The 18,319-nt window shown below is 31.7% G+C and overlaps 2 protein-coding genes and 1 long non-coding RNA gene across 4 annotated transcripts; 2 read left to right on the forward strand and 1 right to left on the reverse strand.

The window, feature by feature from the left end:
• The first annotated feature begins 67 nt into the window (after positions 1–67).
• LOC130824413 (uncharacterized) lies at positions 68–5,563 on the forward strand. 2 transcript variants are annotated; one of them, XR_009046717.1, is made up of 4 exons: positions 68–359; positions 725–760; positions 2,197–2,368; positions 4,231–5,563. It is a non-coding gene; the product is annotated as an uncharacterized LOC130824413 (long non-coding RNA). The 2 variants fall into 2 exon arrangements; XR_009046716.1 differs by lacking the exon at positions 4,231–5,563 and adding an exon at positions 2,465–2,846 and having other exon boundaries at positions 140–359.
• Positions 5,564–6,788: 1,225 nt separating this feature from the next.
• Positions 6,789–12,376, forward strand: LOC130824414 (mechanosensitive ion channel protein 10-like). Its single transcript, XM_057689413.1, has 6 exons — positions 6,789–6,923; positions 7,831–9,427; positions 10,149–10,272; positions 11,130–11,423; positions 11,635–11,837; positions 11,937–12,376. Exons 2-6 carry the CDS (start codon positions 8,028–8,030, stop codon positions 12,199–12,201), a joined length of 2,286 nt encoding a protein of 761 aa, XP_057545396.1. The 5' UTR covers positions 6,789–6,923; positions 7,831–8,027; the 3' UTR covers positions 12,202–12,376.
• Positions 12,377–13,487: 1,111 nt separating this feature from the next.
• LOC130824416 (40S ribosomal protein S3-1-like) lies at positions 13,488–16,603 on the reverse strand. Its single transcript, XM_057689415.1, has 5 exons — positions 16,297–16,603; positions 16,028–16,199; positions 14,187–14,241; positions 13,969–14,100; positions 13,488–13,886 (listed from the first exon to the last, which is right to left on the reverse strand). Exons 1-5 carry the CDS (start codon positions 16,472–16,474, stop codon positions 13,707–13,709), a joined length of 717 nt encoding a protein of 238 aa, XP_057545398.1. The 5' UTR covers positions 16,475–16,603; the 3' UTR covers positions 13,488–13,706.
• Positions 16,604–18,319: the final 1,716 nt, after the last annotated feature.

Consider the following 18,319-nt stretch of genomic DNA (forward strand, 5'->3'; position numbering starts at 1 on the left):
ATATATATATATATATATATATATATATATATATATATATATAAGGAATAGTTAATCTCCAGCTGCTGACACGTGTCTTTAGCTTACAATCCTAACCCTCCATTAATCTATTCCCAATTTTTTTCATCTGCTTTCTTTTCCATCTTTGCCCTGTTCATTATCTCCTCAGTTCATTCACCATCCCTTTACTCTTTGCTGTTATGTACTCCTTTCTCATTATTGAGTTTCTTTCTCTACTCTTCCCTTTATTATTCTCTGTTAATCATCTCAGTTTCTTCCTCTACTCTTGGTCCTTCATTTGCTTTTCAAGTACTTATTGATTTTCTTTTGACTTTGTCCATTTCTTTGCTGAGTTTCAGGTAGTTGAAAACTTTCACATTATTTGTATAGTTAAGAAGATTTTCATTTGGATTACGGGTTGAAAAATTAGGGATTTAGTTTTCAATGAAAATTTAAGGTTTCTATTGTTGATGATTCGTATACACTGACTTTGTATGCCTATTTTTATTGTATTTCATTGTTGTTTATAATCTGGGTTTTTATCTGTGTCTTTCTTTTCATTATTGTTTTATTGTCTTGCATTTCAATTTTCTGGGTTTTGTCTTTGTTTTCAAATTCCTTTGATTCAATTTTTATTTTTTCAATTTGATTGTCTTACATTTCATTGTTGTTTTACTGACTTTGTGTTCGTTCGTTAATTTGTGTTTCATTTTGTTGAAAACAGGGAAAATGAAATACAAAGACAATCATCAATACCGAGGTGTGTCTTATTTCTACCTTTTATTGGAGCTAATTTGCCTTCTAGCTTTGTTTTGATTTTTTCTTTGGTTATTGATGATGATGAGTAGGACACTGGTGTTGGAAAGATTGTTGCTTGTTATCATAATTTTGTTGCTATTATAAGTGAATATTATTTGTCTTGCTTTATTGGTGTTAAACATATATGATTTTGATTGTTTTATGAGCCCAAGAACAAAGGATTAGTACCCCATTTGCTCTTTAAAACTGTCCTGAATTGGAACTTAGAATCTGTATTTCCATTGCTCTGTTTTCTGGGTTTTTGCTCTCTTTTGCATAATTCTAGGAATTGATTTGTTTTAGGATGAAACTTGATATATTGTTGAAACACCTTCAATTATAGTCTCATCGTCGAGAGATTGGAGCTCTAGAGCTTCTTTCCCAGCAAACCAACCAAGTAAAACACTTGAATTAGTGTAATTGGGTATAAAGACAGCTGTTTTTCTCATCCACCATGGTATTTTTTGTGCCTAAACTTTGAACCTGGCCTATGAAACACCATTTTCATGAAGGGAATTTGGCCTTCTGGTGGACTTAATTGTAAGAACCATGTGTTAACAACACCATAAGTCCATCACCAAGTCTCTGAATTGCTTCCTTGTTAAAAAAAGGAAGTGGAGGACTAAAAAACCCACCGTTTTTAAAGAATCATTAAATATGATTTTGCAACTTTTTATTTAATGTTGGACGAGATAGTTGTACTCTCAAAAATGGTAAATGTATGTGAAGTCATGTTGATGTTGATGTATTACAATAGCCTTTCATGGTTTATTGAACTGAAAGGACTTTTCTAGCTGATGAGTACCCTGGAAAAATGAAGTAAGGTCTTTTTAGATAGTATTAGTGTTGCTATATCTACATCAAATATTTTTCCTTATGATTAGGAGCTAAATACTTAACTTGATATGATGCATGAATTCTCTATAAATTTTGTATGTTTGGTTGAAATCAAACTAATACCCAAACACTTCATTGATTCAAATTGAGGGAGTTAATACTGAAGAAGAAGTTGTCTGGTATCTGGGGAAGAAATTGGCATACATTTACAAGGCTCACACTATGATGGAATTTTCATTTTCTTTAATTTCTTTGTTTTCTCATCGTTCTTTGCGTCATTTTGGTTCTTGGTACTCTTTCCTCTTCATTGTTTACTTTCTTTAATTGAATTTTGATGAAGTTTGGATTTTTATCTTATGGGTATTATGATTAATTGTTTGTTTTGTCTGGGCAAATTTGTTATTTTGATCAGCTTTCATCAATTATGGACTGATAAATGGACTTCATTAGCTGCTTGTTTGATTTTGTGTTTGGTGGATTATTAATTGAATCTGGGTATTTTGATGTTCTTGATTTTTTCGTTGATCTGTGTATTTCATTAGATTTGTTTTGGTTGTGTAGAATGGAGTTGGAGAACATTTAATGGCGTCTTTGAGAAGCATGGCAGCTTTAAGATCGATTTATTTGTCGATAATGGAGATTGTTTTTTCATCGTGGAGGAAGAAGTTTCAAATAATAGTTTGATTTTAAGAAATGGAGGATATTTTGAAATTTGAAGGACATCATTTAGGAGGTACATTGCTAATGTCATGAACATATGTTGATTTATTATGTTTTTTATCACATTTTGTGTTGTTTTTCTAAATTAAGTTTTTTTTTAATGATTAAGACAAAAAAACGCGTGTTGGGGATGCATTATACGAAATATGAAACCGGGTTGCGAAGTCAGATGTGTATAGGGAGGAGACTCGCTCAGTTTCCTTTCCTAGGTGCTATATTTCTTGTTTTTGATGGGTAATTTTTGTTGTAATATGATTCAGTATATTATTATAGATTTAGCTTAATCTCTTCCAATTATGGTCATTTCCATTGTAAAGAAGCAAGTAACCAAACAAATGTAACAGAAGAGAAATGAAGGGAAGAGGAAATTTGTATTGTAAGTTCTCCTTGATAAGGATTTAGGTGTAATATTGTAAATAATGGAGTACTGAAAACATATTTTTAAAGCCTATTTTATGGAGAAAGCTGAAGCATATAACTTTCAAGCCACATTAATTTTTACATAATTTTCAATTCATTTTGATGTCGGGTTAAGTCGGGTTCGGTTTCGAGGTCGGGTAAATATCGGGTTATCGGGTCTGTTTTGAGCACCTCTATCAAGTATCAACAACATCTAATTATATGATGCGGTTTCATTACGTCGTTATTTTTTTTCGTGAAATTTTCAATTTCGCCCATCCCACAAAAAACAATGCTCGGATTTTTATATCCTTTTGGAAAATTTTTTAGCAAATTTATAAAAACATACTAATAAAGTTAAAAGTCAAGAGTTTCAATCAAATGAGTGGAAAATAAGATATTACTTATTAAATTTTTAGAGTTAAAAAAATCTTATATGTATTGTATGCAATTAAATTGACTTTATTTTTTTTTTCTTTGTGAATCACTTATAAAGAAATATTTTTAATGTATTTTTTGTATCTATCAACATTTATATTGACTTTATTCCTTTTTTGTGTCAATCACGAATAAGAAAAAACGCTTTATTATTCCTTTTATAGTAGTAATATAAAATAAAAAATAGTAAAAATGAATTGTCATGCACATGAATAATGTTTAGATTTCAATAGAATTAATGCTCATAAAAGCTTGACATTTATAAGTTTACTTAATTTTTACATATGATGATTAATTGTATAAATAATTGGGGTTTTAAATGTAACAATTTTCTTATATATGAACTTGAATAAATCATATACAAAGATTTCATTGTTTTATATTATGGTCAAAATTTAAATTTGTGACGTTTGGTTTATATTTCAAATATATTACTTTCTTCCTTCTGAATTAGTTATATTTTTGGATTTGTGACACGAGAATAAAAAAGTCACTTTCAACCCATCTTGTGAAAATTTGAATCATTTAAGCAATAAAATATAAAAGTTTCTTAAAATAGGTATGGGATAATTTTAAAAACTAAAATGTTTTTAATTATGTGAATATTGTTTTTTAAGAACTAAGATGTTTGGTAGATGCTTATTGAGATGGTTAATTTTCAAGTGATTTATTAATGATGATGATTGATAAGAGTTGTCAATTTTTAATAGAATGTTTGAGTTGAACATGGGTTATACCTTTCTTTGGCTTGTAGAGAACTTTTGGCTTCTTGGTAATTTGCCTTGGCAAAGTATTTGCATATGTTAGATGGACTTTATGGTTTGTGTTTTGTTTTATGTAACCCTTTATTCATGGTTGGATTAACATTTTGTAGTCATGAGCTTAACAATAACTGAGTTTTACTTTGTTTCTTAATTCATGGTTCAATTAGAGTATTGAAATCATTCATTGAATAATGGCCATCACCTGTATCGTTTCATGTAGAATGTATCCACTGAATGAAATTTCTGACAACAAAAATATTTTCTTCATTCGCAGATGCTTAACTTTTCATATAATGTCATCAACAATGGAGGTAGATTAAGAACTGTTCTTGATGTGGGTTGTGGTGTTGCGAGTTTTGGTGGTACCTTCTCTCATCCGATGTCATTGCTATGTCCTTGGCACGTAATGCTGTTCATCAAAATCAAATACAGATTGGATTGGAAAGACGAACCCCTGCTTATCTTGGTGTTTTAGGGACAAAAAGCTACCATATCCTAGCAGGTCATTTGAACTTGCGCACTGCTCACGATGTAGAATGGATTGGCTTCAAAGAGATGATACACTTGTTCTTGAGTTAGATAGGGTTTGGTGGCTATTTTGCCTAATCTTCTCCAAAAGCATATGCACAAGATGAGGAGGTTCTTAGGATATGGAAAGAGATGAGTGCTGTTGTGGAGAGGATCTTAGCATATGCACCTTATTATTTGTTTGTTTGGCACCTTAGATTACTTTTTTGCTTTTCTTCGTCCTTGCTAAGTTGTTTGCTTAAATAACTTTGCATTACCAGACTGATTGTCAATCTGTCATCAATATGTTGCACCCAAATCTGAAGAACTAAAACGGCAGCCAGATGGGAGTACGTTCGCTTTGGAGTTAGATAATAAAGGATCAAGTCCGACCTCAGCACCATAAACTTAAACAAATTTTGAATCTAGCCAGAAAAATCGACCTGGACTTTCTGAAAATCCAATTCAACTCAAATATCCTGATATCACTTTATTCATATACTCCTTTTGTGAAGTTTTGAAGTTTTTTTTCTTGAATTAAAATCTTGAAGCGCATGTTGTCTGTTGCCGCTGCTTGGTACCAAATGCTTCCATAAACTACTGGTTCACACACTGATTCTATACCAGCTGGTTTCTGGTGTTGTTTGTTTGTTGGTGTAGTTTGAGCATTGTAAAGCAACTTTTGGCCTGGTTTGCTTTTGGTTGCTTTGCTTGATGCAATTAGCTACTGATGCTGCTTGCTTGGAGCTTGGGAGTTGTTTCTGCAGCTTTTGGAGATTTTAAACTAATACATTTGAAACTCGATTATTTTTTTACTAAAGTTTAATTTATTGCTTTTTTACATGAAACTCGAATCATGCAAATTATTATTATTAAATTCAATAGTGTAATTTGGGGAGCTGCATACCAATAATTATTAAAATAGTTGTCAAAAAGGGCAGGCGTCACTGTGTTGAGTTGTTGAACAATGGTCCCACAGACTATAATAATTGATTCATGAGATGGTGTTTTAGTTGTAAAAAAGAGATATTAGTAATTTGAAAAACATTTGATAATCGATATCTCTTAATTATCTTAAAAAAGTTATCATTTGTTATTTTGGGTCTTCTATTTGTCGTTATTATGGAGAAATTTTCTACTTATATTATTAATTTTAAATTATCCTCCTCTAATATTTTAATAATGCTTATCATCCACACATAATTTTTACCAATTTTATTTTAATATTTTTAGATTGTTTATGGTTCCCACATGTTTTCCACTAACTTTATAAAAAAAAAATTTATTCTTTGTGGTTGCCATATTTTTCTACTTAATTTTTTTTAATATTTTTTTAATGTTTATGGTTCTCACTTTTCCTAAATCAATTTTAATTATTATTAAATAAAATAATATATCTACTTGTTAGAGTATATAACATATCTTGGGGCCTCAACCATCAGCTTAAGCTTTTGTTTGAGTTGGTTCCTTGACATTACTATCCAAAAAATTTCATTTTTTATAATTCCCCTGAACATCCCTTATAGAAACTTCATTAAGGAACGGAGGAAGTAATTGATAATGATAAAAATAAAAGTAGTTGATTAGAATGATTAATTTGACTAACTGATTTTATCAATTAGTTAGAACAATTAATTTTAAACGTGATAATTAGACCACCAACTTTCTATTTACACCTAAAAAAGCAAAAAAGATCAAATGAATTGTTTGCAACAAGTCAACAACCCTCAATAGTCAATAACTAAAAGAGTGCTTTGACGACTACTATATATAATAGTATCTTGCTAACCAACGTTCCCCTCAAGATAAAAACATTTTTGAATAGTAAACTAAAATATATTTTAAATTTTAAATTATATAATACCTAATATAGATAAATTTGAAATTTATCATCAAATTACACATCAGACTAATAGTAGTATAGTTTTTATTCTTTTATTTTGTTTCATCATTTTCAAATAAGACTGCCTTTTGATTTTTTGTTGGATTGGTCAAATGTACACTCAAAGTTTTAAAATGATCACTTATAAATTTATAATCCATAAACAACCAATTATAATCTAAAAGTAATTATTTATAATAATAAAATAATAACTTATACTTCACAATAATCACTTATAAGAATTCGTCGTATAATAAGACGCTCTCTTACACGACTTGTTATTAATAATGTGATATAGAATTTTGAAACTATTAATAATTTCATGGGACGTTAAATGTGCTAAATATAATATTTTGATGATTTAAGCTAAGCCGACATGTAATAGGCTACTACTTTCTGTTTATACCAACCGCCATTTTTACACATTTAAAATATTCAATACACAATTATATATGGGCACTTTGCTCCACTCCTATAATTTAGAAAATAAATACTTTCTGCTCCATAAATCCATTGATCTTATAATCAAATTCCCCATATCATCTCTGCAACTCTCAAATTCAAATATAAACTTTCAGGTTAGTCAAATTACATCTTTCAAAAGTACTTCTTTTAGTTTTCAATTTTGATTGGCTAATTTCTAATTATTGTGAAGAGTTTAGAGATAAAAAGTTTTATATCTTGTTAAAGTAAAAATAATTCAATATAAAATCGGATTTTATTTTCGTTGGAACACTTAAAACTCTATCAAATAACATGGGATAAGATTAAAAATTCGATTCTCACTTTTCTGCCTTTAATACAAAAAATGATTGAATGAATGAAAGTGGGTATTTTTTATATTTGTACTTTGAGATTATTGTTCTCTTAAAAGAGTAATTTTTTTTTTTTACTTATTTCATCATTATGATTACAACGAGTAAGATGTTTTGGTAATTATTGAATGATTTTTTTGATTTGAGTTCCTATCAAAAATAGTAAATAATTAAATAAAAAGAGTATTATTGAGTGGTTGTGGTGGTAAAATGGTAATTAATCGGAAAATCATAGAATTTTTGCAAAATATGGTACCAAGCACCCCAAAATGACCTCCAAGGACGATGCTTCCGATACTCAAGTTAATACCCACATATAGCTACTATGATGTAGCAGTATTGTTTTTAGTGAGATAAAATTTTACTTGTCAAAGAAAGGCAAAAATAGATTTCCATTCTCCTCCTTTAATTTACCCTCAAAGGGGTGTATTTTTACAGCTTCTTAGTGGGTCTTTTTAGTAAGTGAATGTACCCATATAAAATATGAACTTATATTTTATATACGAACAATTTGATAGAGAAAATCTTCTTTTAAATTATGTTTAAAATTCAATAGACTGAATATTTACCTCCATACATATACTTAATCAAGTCGAGTATTATTCTTCTCTATTATATATATCATCATCTTGCCTATAACATATTCTAAATCTTTTATTTTCATTTACAGGTCATCTCGTGCTGAGGGTCTACCCTAATATCCTTTAACGGAGTATGATTTCCACATTCGTCTCTATTATACGTTACACAATTAAATATTAACAAAATTGTTAATTAAAGAATCTGGGTACAGTCTGGGCAAGCCCAAGTCTAGATTCACAGAGGGATGTTTTTAGTGACCAATTGAGTGTTAGGACTAAATTTGCAATGGAGCGTAGCAAAGGATTATATGAACAAAGTGTAATAACTGATGATGTTGTAGTATCTATAGTTGCTGCTGGAGCAATATCTGAAATGAATAAGGGGGGTGAAAGTTCAAGCTATATAAGCACTTCCCAAGAGGGATCTAGTTGTGGGCCCAAATCAGAAAACAATGTGCAACATACAAGAAAAATTTCTATAAACACCCAAATGTCCCCTGAAATTTCAAAGATTGTAAGCCCCTTATCAACACCTCAAAGACCTCCAAAGATTCCGAATGAATCAATGAGAAGGCGAACTTTGTTAGCTCGATCATCTTTGTCGAAAACTAAGTCTAGATTAGTCGAGCCACCATATCCGAGTGATGAAGATATACATTTGGTGGGTTCGAAAACACCCATTAGGCATTCACCTAAGGTGTCTCCGAGAATTAGTGTAAGCACTCCGGTTATTCCAAAATCGCCGTTTTCTGTACTAGAAAAGGGTGATGAAGATGAGGATGTGGATGTTTACAAGTCGATCAATCTTCAAAAGAATCTATTGTTAAGAAAGAAATTGAAACTATTGGTATTGTTGGAGTGGATCGTTTTTATTGGCTTGATCGGTTTGTTAACCGCTAGCTTAACCGTTCAACATTTGGAGGATACTTCACTATGGAGTTTAGGACTATGGAAATGGTGTGTTCTTGTCATAGTCATATTTTGTGGCCGGTTGGTGACTGGTTGGCTCATAACCATCCTCGTTTACATGGTAGAACGAAAACTCTTGTTTAAGCGAAAAGTTTTGTATTTCGTGTATGGACTAAAGAAGAGTGTACGTGTTTTTCTTTGGTTGAGTTTCGTTCTTGTAGCATGGATTTTGTTGGTTATCCATGGTAGCAATAGATCAAGGAAAACCAAAAAAATACTACACTATATCACAATGGCAATAGCCGGTTGTCTAGTAGGAGTCGGAATTTGGCTAATGAAGAACATATTGATCAAGACGTTAGCTCTGTCTTTTCATGTAACACGATTTTTTGATAGAATTCAAGATTCATTGTTTCAACAATACGTTCTTCAAATGCTCTCCGGGCCTCCATGTATGGAGATGGAAGAAAGTTTAGCAACCACTGGTAAAAACAGTGGCCGCTTGAGTTTAGAGCGAATAACAAAAGGTGATGCGGTCAAAGAAGAAGTTATTAATGTTGAGAAGTTGCACAAAATAAACCAGGAAAAGGTCTCAGCTTGGACTATGAGGGGTTTGATCAATGTTATAAGGCGAACAAAGTTGTCTACTATTTCGAACACACTTGAGTATGGTGAAGATGATGATACTAGTGAGCAAAACAAAGAGATTACTAGTGAATGGGAAGCAAAACTTGCTGCAGTTACTATCTTCAACAATGTTTCCAAACCTTGTTACAAGTAAGGACATAAAGTTGCTTTCACATTTCTAGATGTTTATGATTGCTATGATTTTGTATATGTGTATGGTCTGTCTGTTATCTTTCCCCTGACCCTGACTTTGAACGGTAATATTGGGTTGATGACTATGGCTATGACTATGATTCTGTATACGTGTATGTTATGTTTGGTATCTTTCCCCCGATCCTGGTTTTGTGGTAACTATGACAATCACTATGATAACGTATACGCGTATGGTTTGTCTACTATCTTTCTCTCTGATTCTTATTTAGTGCGGTAAATGATTTATGACTATGACTGTATATATAATTTTGTATACGTTTATGGTTTGTCTGTTACCTTTACTCTCGACCCTAGCTTTGCATAGTAATACTGGCCTTGTGACTTTGACTATGTCTATGATTGACTATGATTTTGTATATGTGTATGGTTTGTTCTGCTACCTTTTCTCCCGACCCTAGCTTTGTAATACTGGCTTTATGACTATGACTATGATGGTTTGTTTGCTACCTTTCTCCCGACTTTGAATTTGTATGGTAACACTGGATTGATGACTTTGACTATAACTATGATTCTATATACGTATATAGTTTGTCTGTTACCTTTCCTCCAGACTCTGACTTCGTATTGTAATATTGAGTTGATAAATATGAGTCCGACTATGAACTTGTATACTTTGTTATGAATACTTGATATAAATCTTTCGATTTTGGGGAACTAGATATATTGATGAGGAAGATCTCTTACGTTTTATGAAAATGGATGAAGTGAACAAAGTATTTCCTTTATTCGAGGGTGCTGTCGAAACAGGAAAGATCACAAAGACAGCATTGAAGAAGTGGGTGGTAAGTCGCTGATTGTAAAGCACTAGTAATTAGCTATGTTGCTTGACAGTGTGTTTGGAAAATGTTTCATTTTTTTTTTCTTTTGTATTTAGTTTTTAGCTTTTTTTTTTCAAATGACCAAAAAGTGGTGAAAATTTGAATAAAATAATCTTTTTTATAAAAAAATTCCTAAATTAAGCTTCGAATAAAAATACTTCTCAAAGTAAGTGTCTGGGTAACAACCCTGTCTCAAACCATGATCTTGAGCCTTAATGGGCTCAGAACTGGATGACGGGTATTGAAGGAAAAATCTAAAAGTCTGTTTAGCAAATAAGTATTACTTGGGGTTGTTGGTTGGTTTGACTAACTGAAAGTATTAAAATATAAGCCAACGCCTTAAACTAGTTTTTAACGTAAGTTGTTAAGGTGATGTTTGACAAAAAATATTTGCATGTCGTTGGCTGCTTATAAAAGAAAAAGTAGGTCAAAAACCAAAAACCGATGAAAAAAGCTACAATGAGTAGCCTTATACTTTTGGTTCAAAAGCAAATTTTTCCGCTAACTTAAAAGTCATATACTAAACACTTTTTGACAGTTTGACCAACTAAAAAACCAACTAAAAAGCAAGTAAAAAAGTAAACTGTCCAACACTTCCAAAATCAATATGAATTTTAATTTTTTAACCGATTACTTTTATCCAATAAACATTCAACACCCAACAACTAATTTTTACCGAACACTTTTCCACCACACTTGGCTCAAATAACTTGCAAATCAACTAATACTTTCAGCTGATCAAACAAGCTCGTCAAATAAATCATGCATACTTTTTCTCCGAGCTTGAATACTAAACATACATAATTACTAATTAATTGCAGGTTAATTCTTACTTGGAGCGTAAATCACTGGCTCATTCGTTAAACGATACAAAAACAGCTGTGGAGGAGCTGAATAGAGTAGCTTCATGCGTGGTTTTGATAATCATAGTTATAGTATGGAATCTTATGATGGGGTTTTTGACCACTAAAATTCTCGTCTTCATTACATCTCAATTTTTACTTGTGGTGTTTATGTTTGGCAATAGTGTCAAGACTGTTTTTGAAGCTATCATTTTTGTGTTCATTATGCATCCATTTGATGTAGGAGATCGTTGTGTGATTGACAATGTTCAGGTAAGCCGAAAATGACTTGAATATTGACTTTTATTGCATTTATTTACATTAATTAACTTCTCGAGTCAAGGGTTTTGCCGACAGCATCCTCTTTATTTTGTGTAAAGATATGATCTGTTATGATTTAATCCTCCTTACACAACTTCTGTGAACGGGATATACTAAATATGATGATGATTGGTTTAATTAATCGGCTGATATGTTTTGGCAGATGGTTGTTGAAGAGATGAATATCTTGACGACAATTTTCTTAAGATATGATAATGAAAAGATTATCTATCCAAATTCTTCTTTGGCAACAAAACCTATAAGCAACTTCTACAGAAGTCCAGAGATGAGTGACTCAGTAGAGTTTGCAGTGGACTTCTCTACTACGGTAGATACTATCGCCGCTCTCAAGACTAGAATAAAAATGTAAGTAACTTGTTTTTTTCATAAACTAACCTGACTTCTCAATCATATAAATCTAAAGCGACTCATAAGCGATTCAATCTTATATTCTGTTGTGTGTAGGTACATAGAAAGCAAACCGGAGCAGTGGCGATCAGGTCATAGTGTGCAAGTAAAAGAAATAATAGACATGAATAAGATTAAGATGGCTCTTTATGTCACTCACACTATCAACTTCCAAAATGTAGCTGAAAGAGGTAGTAGAAGATCTGAACTTGTCTTAGAACTCAAGAGAATTTTAGAGGAGTTGAAAGTAAAATATAATCTTCTACCACTAGACGTGCATGTCTCGTATGTAGGGGCTCCACCACCACATGCTCAAAACTAGGTGCAATCTCTTGGTATGTATGTGTCTTGCCTTTGTGATCGACACAATGTAGTTATAAGGTAGATTTTAATTGTTTGAATAATGGCTAGTCATGGGTTGATGTAACTTTGGAATTGTATCTATTAAATATTATATTGTCAAATTAATTGTGTAAATTAATATAGTTTAGTAAAAATAGTTATGATAGTTGTTTGATATATATATATATATATATATATATATATATATATATATATATATATATATATATATATATATATATTTAAAAAAAAAACACTATTTTTGATTTTAAAACAACTATTTGCACCATTGAACCTAGTTAAACTGCTATTTTGCTAAACAAAGATATAGTATTTTTAGCTTTACTTAACTACTACTTCGAACATGTCCTTAATATAGCTTCTTTATGCCAATAATTTTCTTTTTTTTTAGCTTTTATATCCTTAAACACATAAAACATGATATTTTTTTTATAAAAAAAGGTTTTATAAATGGCTTTTAGTATTACGCCAAAGTAAAATACTGCTTATAGTAACTTTATTGAATTTTGGTTTTAGTCTACATTTATAATTAATTTTAGTCAAAACTTTTTACCCACAGTGCTGACTACAATCATAACCATGCCCAAGAAGAAAGCGTAGATTATGAAAAAAAAAAAAGGGGTTTACGACTTTACAATATCAAGAAATTCATCAAATGCTTCAAAATTCATATTAGTTATTCTATTTCATTTTTGAAACATACAAATGACATTATTTAAGCTTTATAGTCTTTCATTTAAGATGATTGAAAATTTAAAACTTAATAATCTATAAATTAAAATGAAAAAACCATGTTTAAAATTACAGGTTAAAAAAACAAATATATATATATATATATATATATATATAATGAATAGTGCTAAAAAACAATGAAACTACATTTAGACAAGAATTTCTCTAGACGTCCCTAAAGAGTTGCCTAAATTAGTTGGGACATTTCGTTTTATGATAAAATTTTTCCTCTTAAACAAAACAGATTTGACATGAAATTGAACTCAAGCTAAGACTCCGCAGACCATGCTATATGGTACACGAGCCTATTGAGTTTAGTGAAGCCACAAACAATGGCACACAACACATCACGAACATACAAAAGGGGCCGCAGACGTGTTGGGTTGGGCCCACACAGCACAAATATCTTTGGTTTCTTTTCTTCTCAAAAATAAATTACAAAATAAACTACGATAGTTGGGTATGGCATTATAATGAAGTTTAATAAATCCAGAATTTTTTAACGCATAACTCTAGGATATGAAAAATACATTAACTTCCAAAAAAAATTCAAAATGCCAATATTCAAAAGCAGAGTAATCAAAATATTAGCCAAATATTTGCTATCCAGAACTAAAGCAGTACAAAACTCAACATTTAAAAATAAGTCATGCCCAAAACCTTACCGAGAAAAATTAAACTTGATCTCAGAAACTTATCAGCAAACATATATAAACTAGCCTAGTTGTCTCCTTAAGCAACAGGAATAGGTTCTACAAGCTCAACTTCTTGAGTCAGAGCAGGAGCTCTAGCATATACCTCATCATCCTTTGGTGGGTGAATTGTAACTAGATCTGGGAGTGGCTTTGGTGGTCCCATCTTTCCTTTTGGATCCCAGTCGAGCATGATCTTAACCTTGATACCGAGAACTCCCTGCATTGAGTAATACAAAACGGAATTAGAGCAATGACATATAAATGAGAATACAAAAAAAACAGGATGATGGAAAGAATACCTGTCGGAGAAGGACATGTCTAATAGCCGAGTCAATGTACTCCTTAACTGGCTGACCAGAGGAGATCATGTAGCCATCCTTAAACTTCATGGATTTAGCACGTTGTGCCCTCAGTTTTCCACTGACAATAACCTATGCAAACAAAGTATTACAAGTTGAAAAGACAAGAATCGCGCAAAGACTGCACAATAGATAAAAACAGGATTAGATCAAAGCACCTCACAACCCTTGGCTCCACTTTCCATAACGAACCTCAAAACACCATAGCAGGCCCTGAAAAAATAAGAATCAAGCATTCCACAGGAGAATTAGTGATGCATTGAACCAAAAACAAGTAGCTGTTACATACACTGATAGAAACAATTTAAAACAATAATACACACGTCACACATGCAATTTATTCAACACACTTAGCAGCGTAGTTGCACGCTAGTTTTGATACCAGGTAGCTCCACCCTTGACAGTATATCATAATAATACGAAAGGCAAAGCCCTTAATAGAAAAAAAGATCTTTAGGAAAAACTCAAGCACGCGTGGCACTAGTAAACATGATTCACCCTAAAAACCACATGAAATCATAATATCTCATGAATTGCAGACTTTCTTTTGAATCTACCATCACAATTAAGTACAAAATCACCAATCTGCTTTATAGATGACATCGAGGCTCAACAATCAACTATCACTAAGCCTCAAAACAAATGACAGCACTGAAAAGAACAACACAATATGCTACTGCCACAATAGAGGAAGTACCCAGCACACAGTAATGCAAGTTTACTATCAGTCCATTTTAGTTAGCGTCTCGCATCTTATTTATTTGCCTTACGCCTCTTTACCAACCTCAGAAATTTGAGACAATCCGTTTCTCTTTATCTTTTTCTACCCACTAGACGCCACTTCAAGTGAAGCAATGAGCTCAGAGGAAGTTCAGAACAAAACAAGAATAGCCAATTACAGAACTTAATTACAAATAATTCAAGCCAAGAACCTCATAATATACTCCCCCATCTATTTTCTCATTTTCCCAAAACTTTGGGATAGGTGCTAAGCACCACAACTTCATCAATAATAAAAAGAAAGATAGATAACCATAATTTAAATGTGCCCTCTTGCTGTTTAACAACATGAAAATCAATGCATCACATGAGAATGTTAACATAGAGGATTGTTTAAATCTAGTCATCTTCCGACACAGAGAAGGTACAAGACCGCCAATCTGCTTTATAGATGACCATTTGAAAATAGAGAAAGAGACTGAATGTCATGGGATATAGAGAAGATGCAATTAACAAAACAAGCAACTTCCAATTTGATTTCATGTAGAGTCAGAAATATCAATAAATATTCATTTCTATAATGTACCCTCTTGCAGTTTTACAACATGAAAATCAACACATCTCATGAGGATGCTAGCACTGAAGATTGTTTTTATCTAGTCATCTTCCGACACAGAATAGGTACAAAACCGCCGATCTGCTTTATAGATGACAAATTGACATTAGATACAGAGACTACAATGTCACCGGCCATAGAAAAGCTGCAATTAACAAAAGAGCAAATTGATTTCAAGTACCATCAGCAGTGTCAACAGATTGAGACTATGATGTCAATAAGCAACAGAGTCCGTGAACAAAACATAGTATCAAACTGACATCAAAAGTCTCACAAACGCAACACAAACCAACGCTGAAAAATGGATAAAACAGATGATGAAAGAATAAATTTTGTGTATCATTGCAAAGCATGCCATTCAACAAAAATAGGCTAAACAAATGAAAGCGTAAAATCTTAAGACATTCATTAAGTCAATGAATTTAGCATCCAAAATATCTCAACTTTAGGCATATCAAAAGATTTAGACACTGATTAATATACTCTGAAAAGGATCATTAGCACCCCAAAAAATTACATGTTAAATTGATTCTATCGATCTATTAGCAATGCAAAAAATTCATTATCTGTCACCAAATTGCAGTAATAATAATAACCAATCCATACAAGGAATCTATAGATAACCTTCAGCTGATTATTTAAAATGATGAAATGTATTTATACCTTCTAACAGCAAGACCACCAAGAAGTTTGTAACGAAGAGACTCGCACTGAGCAATGGCACAAAGTCCTCTGTTGTTAACCTTCTCAGCATACAATTCAACAGTGTTCTCAGGAAACTTGAACCTTTTTTGCACAATCGAAGTCAATTCCCTAATTCTCCTTCCTTTCTCACCTATTTCATTCATAAAAAAAAAAATTGTACAAATACAACCACTGAATCTTACACATAATCAAAACGAATCAAAAGGATGAGGAAATGAGAAAATCACCGAGAACATTCTGAGTACGAGTAGCCCTAATGATGATTTCAGTTCGCATAGGTGTGACCCTAACTTCGACTCCAGAGTATCCATCTTCAGCAAGTTCTCTGGTGAAAACTTCGTTCAATTCGGCGTAGAACACACCATCAGCGACGAACTTTCTCTTTTTGCTCATTTGAGTAGCCATGATTGCAGAGATCTAGAGAGAGAGAGAACGAAAGCGGAAGAGTTACTGAACGATGAGGAAACCCTAGAAATTAAAAACCCTAGATGGAGCCGCTGTGAAATGGGTTATTTAAAAGGATGAAGCGGCTGAGAATCGTGTGGTGTAGATTTTTTTGATTATATATACAATTAGGGTTTAGGGCTAAGGATATCTGGGTTGAGATGCTTGGGCTGAAGATAATTGAGTACTGCTTATTCCAATGGGCCATCCAATCAAGCAAATACCCAACAGCTGGTCTTGGACGAGAAAATTTGAAATAAGTAGCAAAAAAAATATAAAAAATTCATACATAACTAATTTTGCAAAATAATTTTCAAGATAAGCAATTTTTTCCAAAGGTGTTGTTTGAGGTTGTTTGATGTTAGTAAAAGTGAACAAAGACTGAAAGTTAAAAAAAGTCAAAGAGTTTGTTCTCTGTTACTAACAGCGAACAAAGACTTTGACTATTTTTTACCTCCAGTCTTTGTTCGTTGTTACTAACAGATAACAAACTCTTTGACTTTTTAAACTTCAAGTCTTTATTCGCTTTTACTAACAACGAAGAGCCTCAAACCACAACTTTGAAAAAAAATTGCTTATCTTGCGAACAGGCGAGCTAAAAATAGCAGATCCCTCTATTTGACCAGATTTTAGCTTTGTTCGCTGTTAGTAACAGCGAACAGACCCTTTACTTTTTTTTGAACCCTCTGCCTTTGTTTGCTGGGAAAAATGCTTATCTTGGAAAGTAGTTCTAAAAATTGGCTATAACGTGATTTTTTTATATATTTTTGCTTATTTGTTTCAAATTTTTCTTGGACGAGACAGCCTCATATTGAGACCGTCAATTTGGGCAGACCAAATTCGCGTGTGTAACAACCTGGACATTTTTTTCATTTTCTGAGCATTTTTCAACTTTGATCTTAAAGGTAACAATTTTCAAAATTTATATCACAAATTGTTGTATGAAACAGTCTCATTGATAGACGTACTTTATATATGAATTAAATAGCACATCTAATACAAATAATGAGAATATGGGCTCTTAGTTTGAGGTCGTTTTACCGAAAAACGATTTCTCACAAGAGTAGCACAACTAATATTACTTGTCTAAATTTTTTAAAATAGTATTTTAAAATCTATAGTGACAATTTCAACATTCATAATAACGTATCAAAATTAAACAACTAAAGTAAATGTCTTAATTCAAAAAAAAGTAAATGTCTTAATTGATCTAGGAAGTATATTATTTAGCTCAATTTAAGATTGTCGTACGGTATGACCGTTTAAATTGTGGTACTGTTTTTTCTTTTTACTTGCGATCATCTTTTATATTAACATTGTATAGGTGTTTGTGCAATACATAATTGTGTTACTTTGTTTATTTATATTCCATTGGAACAGTTGATTATTATATATACTATCTTTGTTTCGGAATAGATGTTTTATATGTTAATTTGAGCAACTCTAGTATGAGTATGTATCACATGTACATAAGAAGTCCAAATCCAAAAATAATGAATGCTCAAGTATCCACATAGTCAATTTAACACTTGTATTGATATATTAAACATTAAATAATTAAAAGTAAATATTTTAATACAAAATTGGGATATTTTAATTTATTTAGTTGGGCTATTTGGGAAGTAAATATTTTAATACAAATTGGGATACTTTAATTTATTTAGTTGGGCTATTTGGCTCTATCTTAACAATATCTCATGATTAGAGGTTAATTTGAAGTATTAGGTCAATTTTAGGTCATCTGTTTCAGATCAGTTTAAAATTAGGTTTTATATCCATATTGATTTTTTTCACAATTGTAAATTT

This window comes from Amaranthus tricolor, chromosome 9 (genome assembly GCF_026212465.1).
Source record: "Amaranthus tricolor cultivar Red isolate AtriRed21 chromosome 9, ASM2621246v1, whole genome shotgun sequence".
NCBI classification, from domain to species: Eukaryota; Viridiplantae; Streptophyta; class Magnoliopsida; order Caryophyllales; family Amaranthaceae; genus Amaranthus; species Amaranthus tricolor.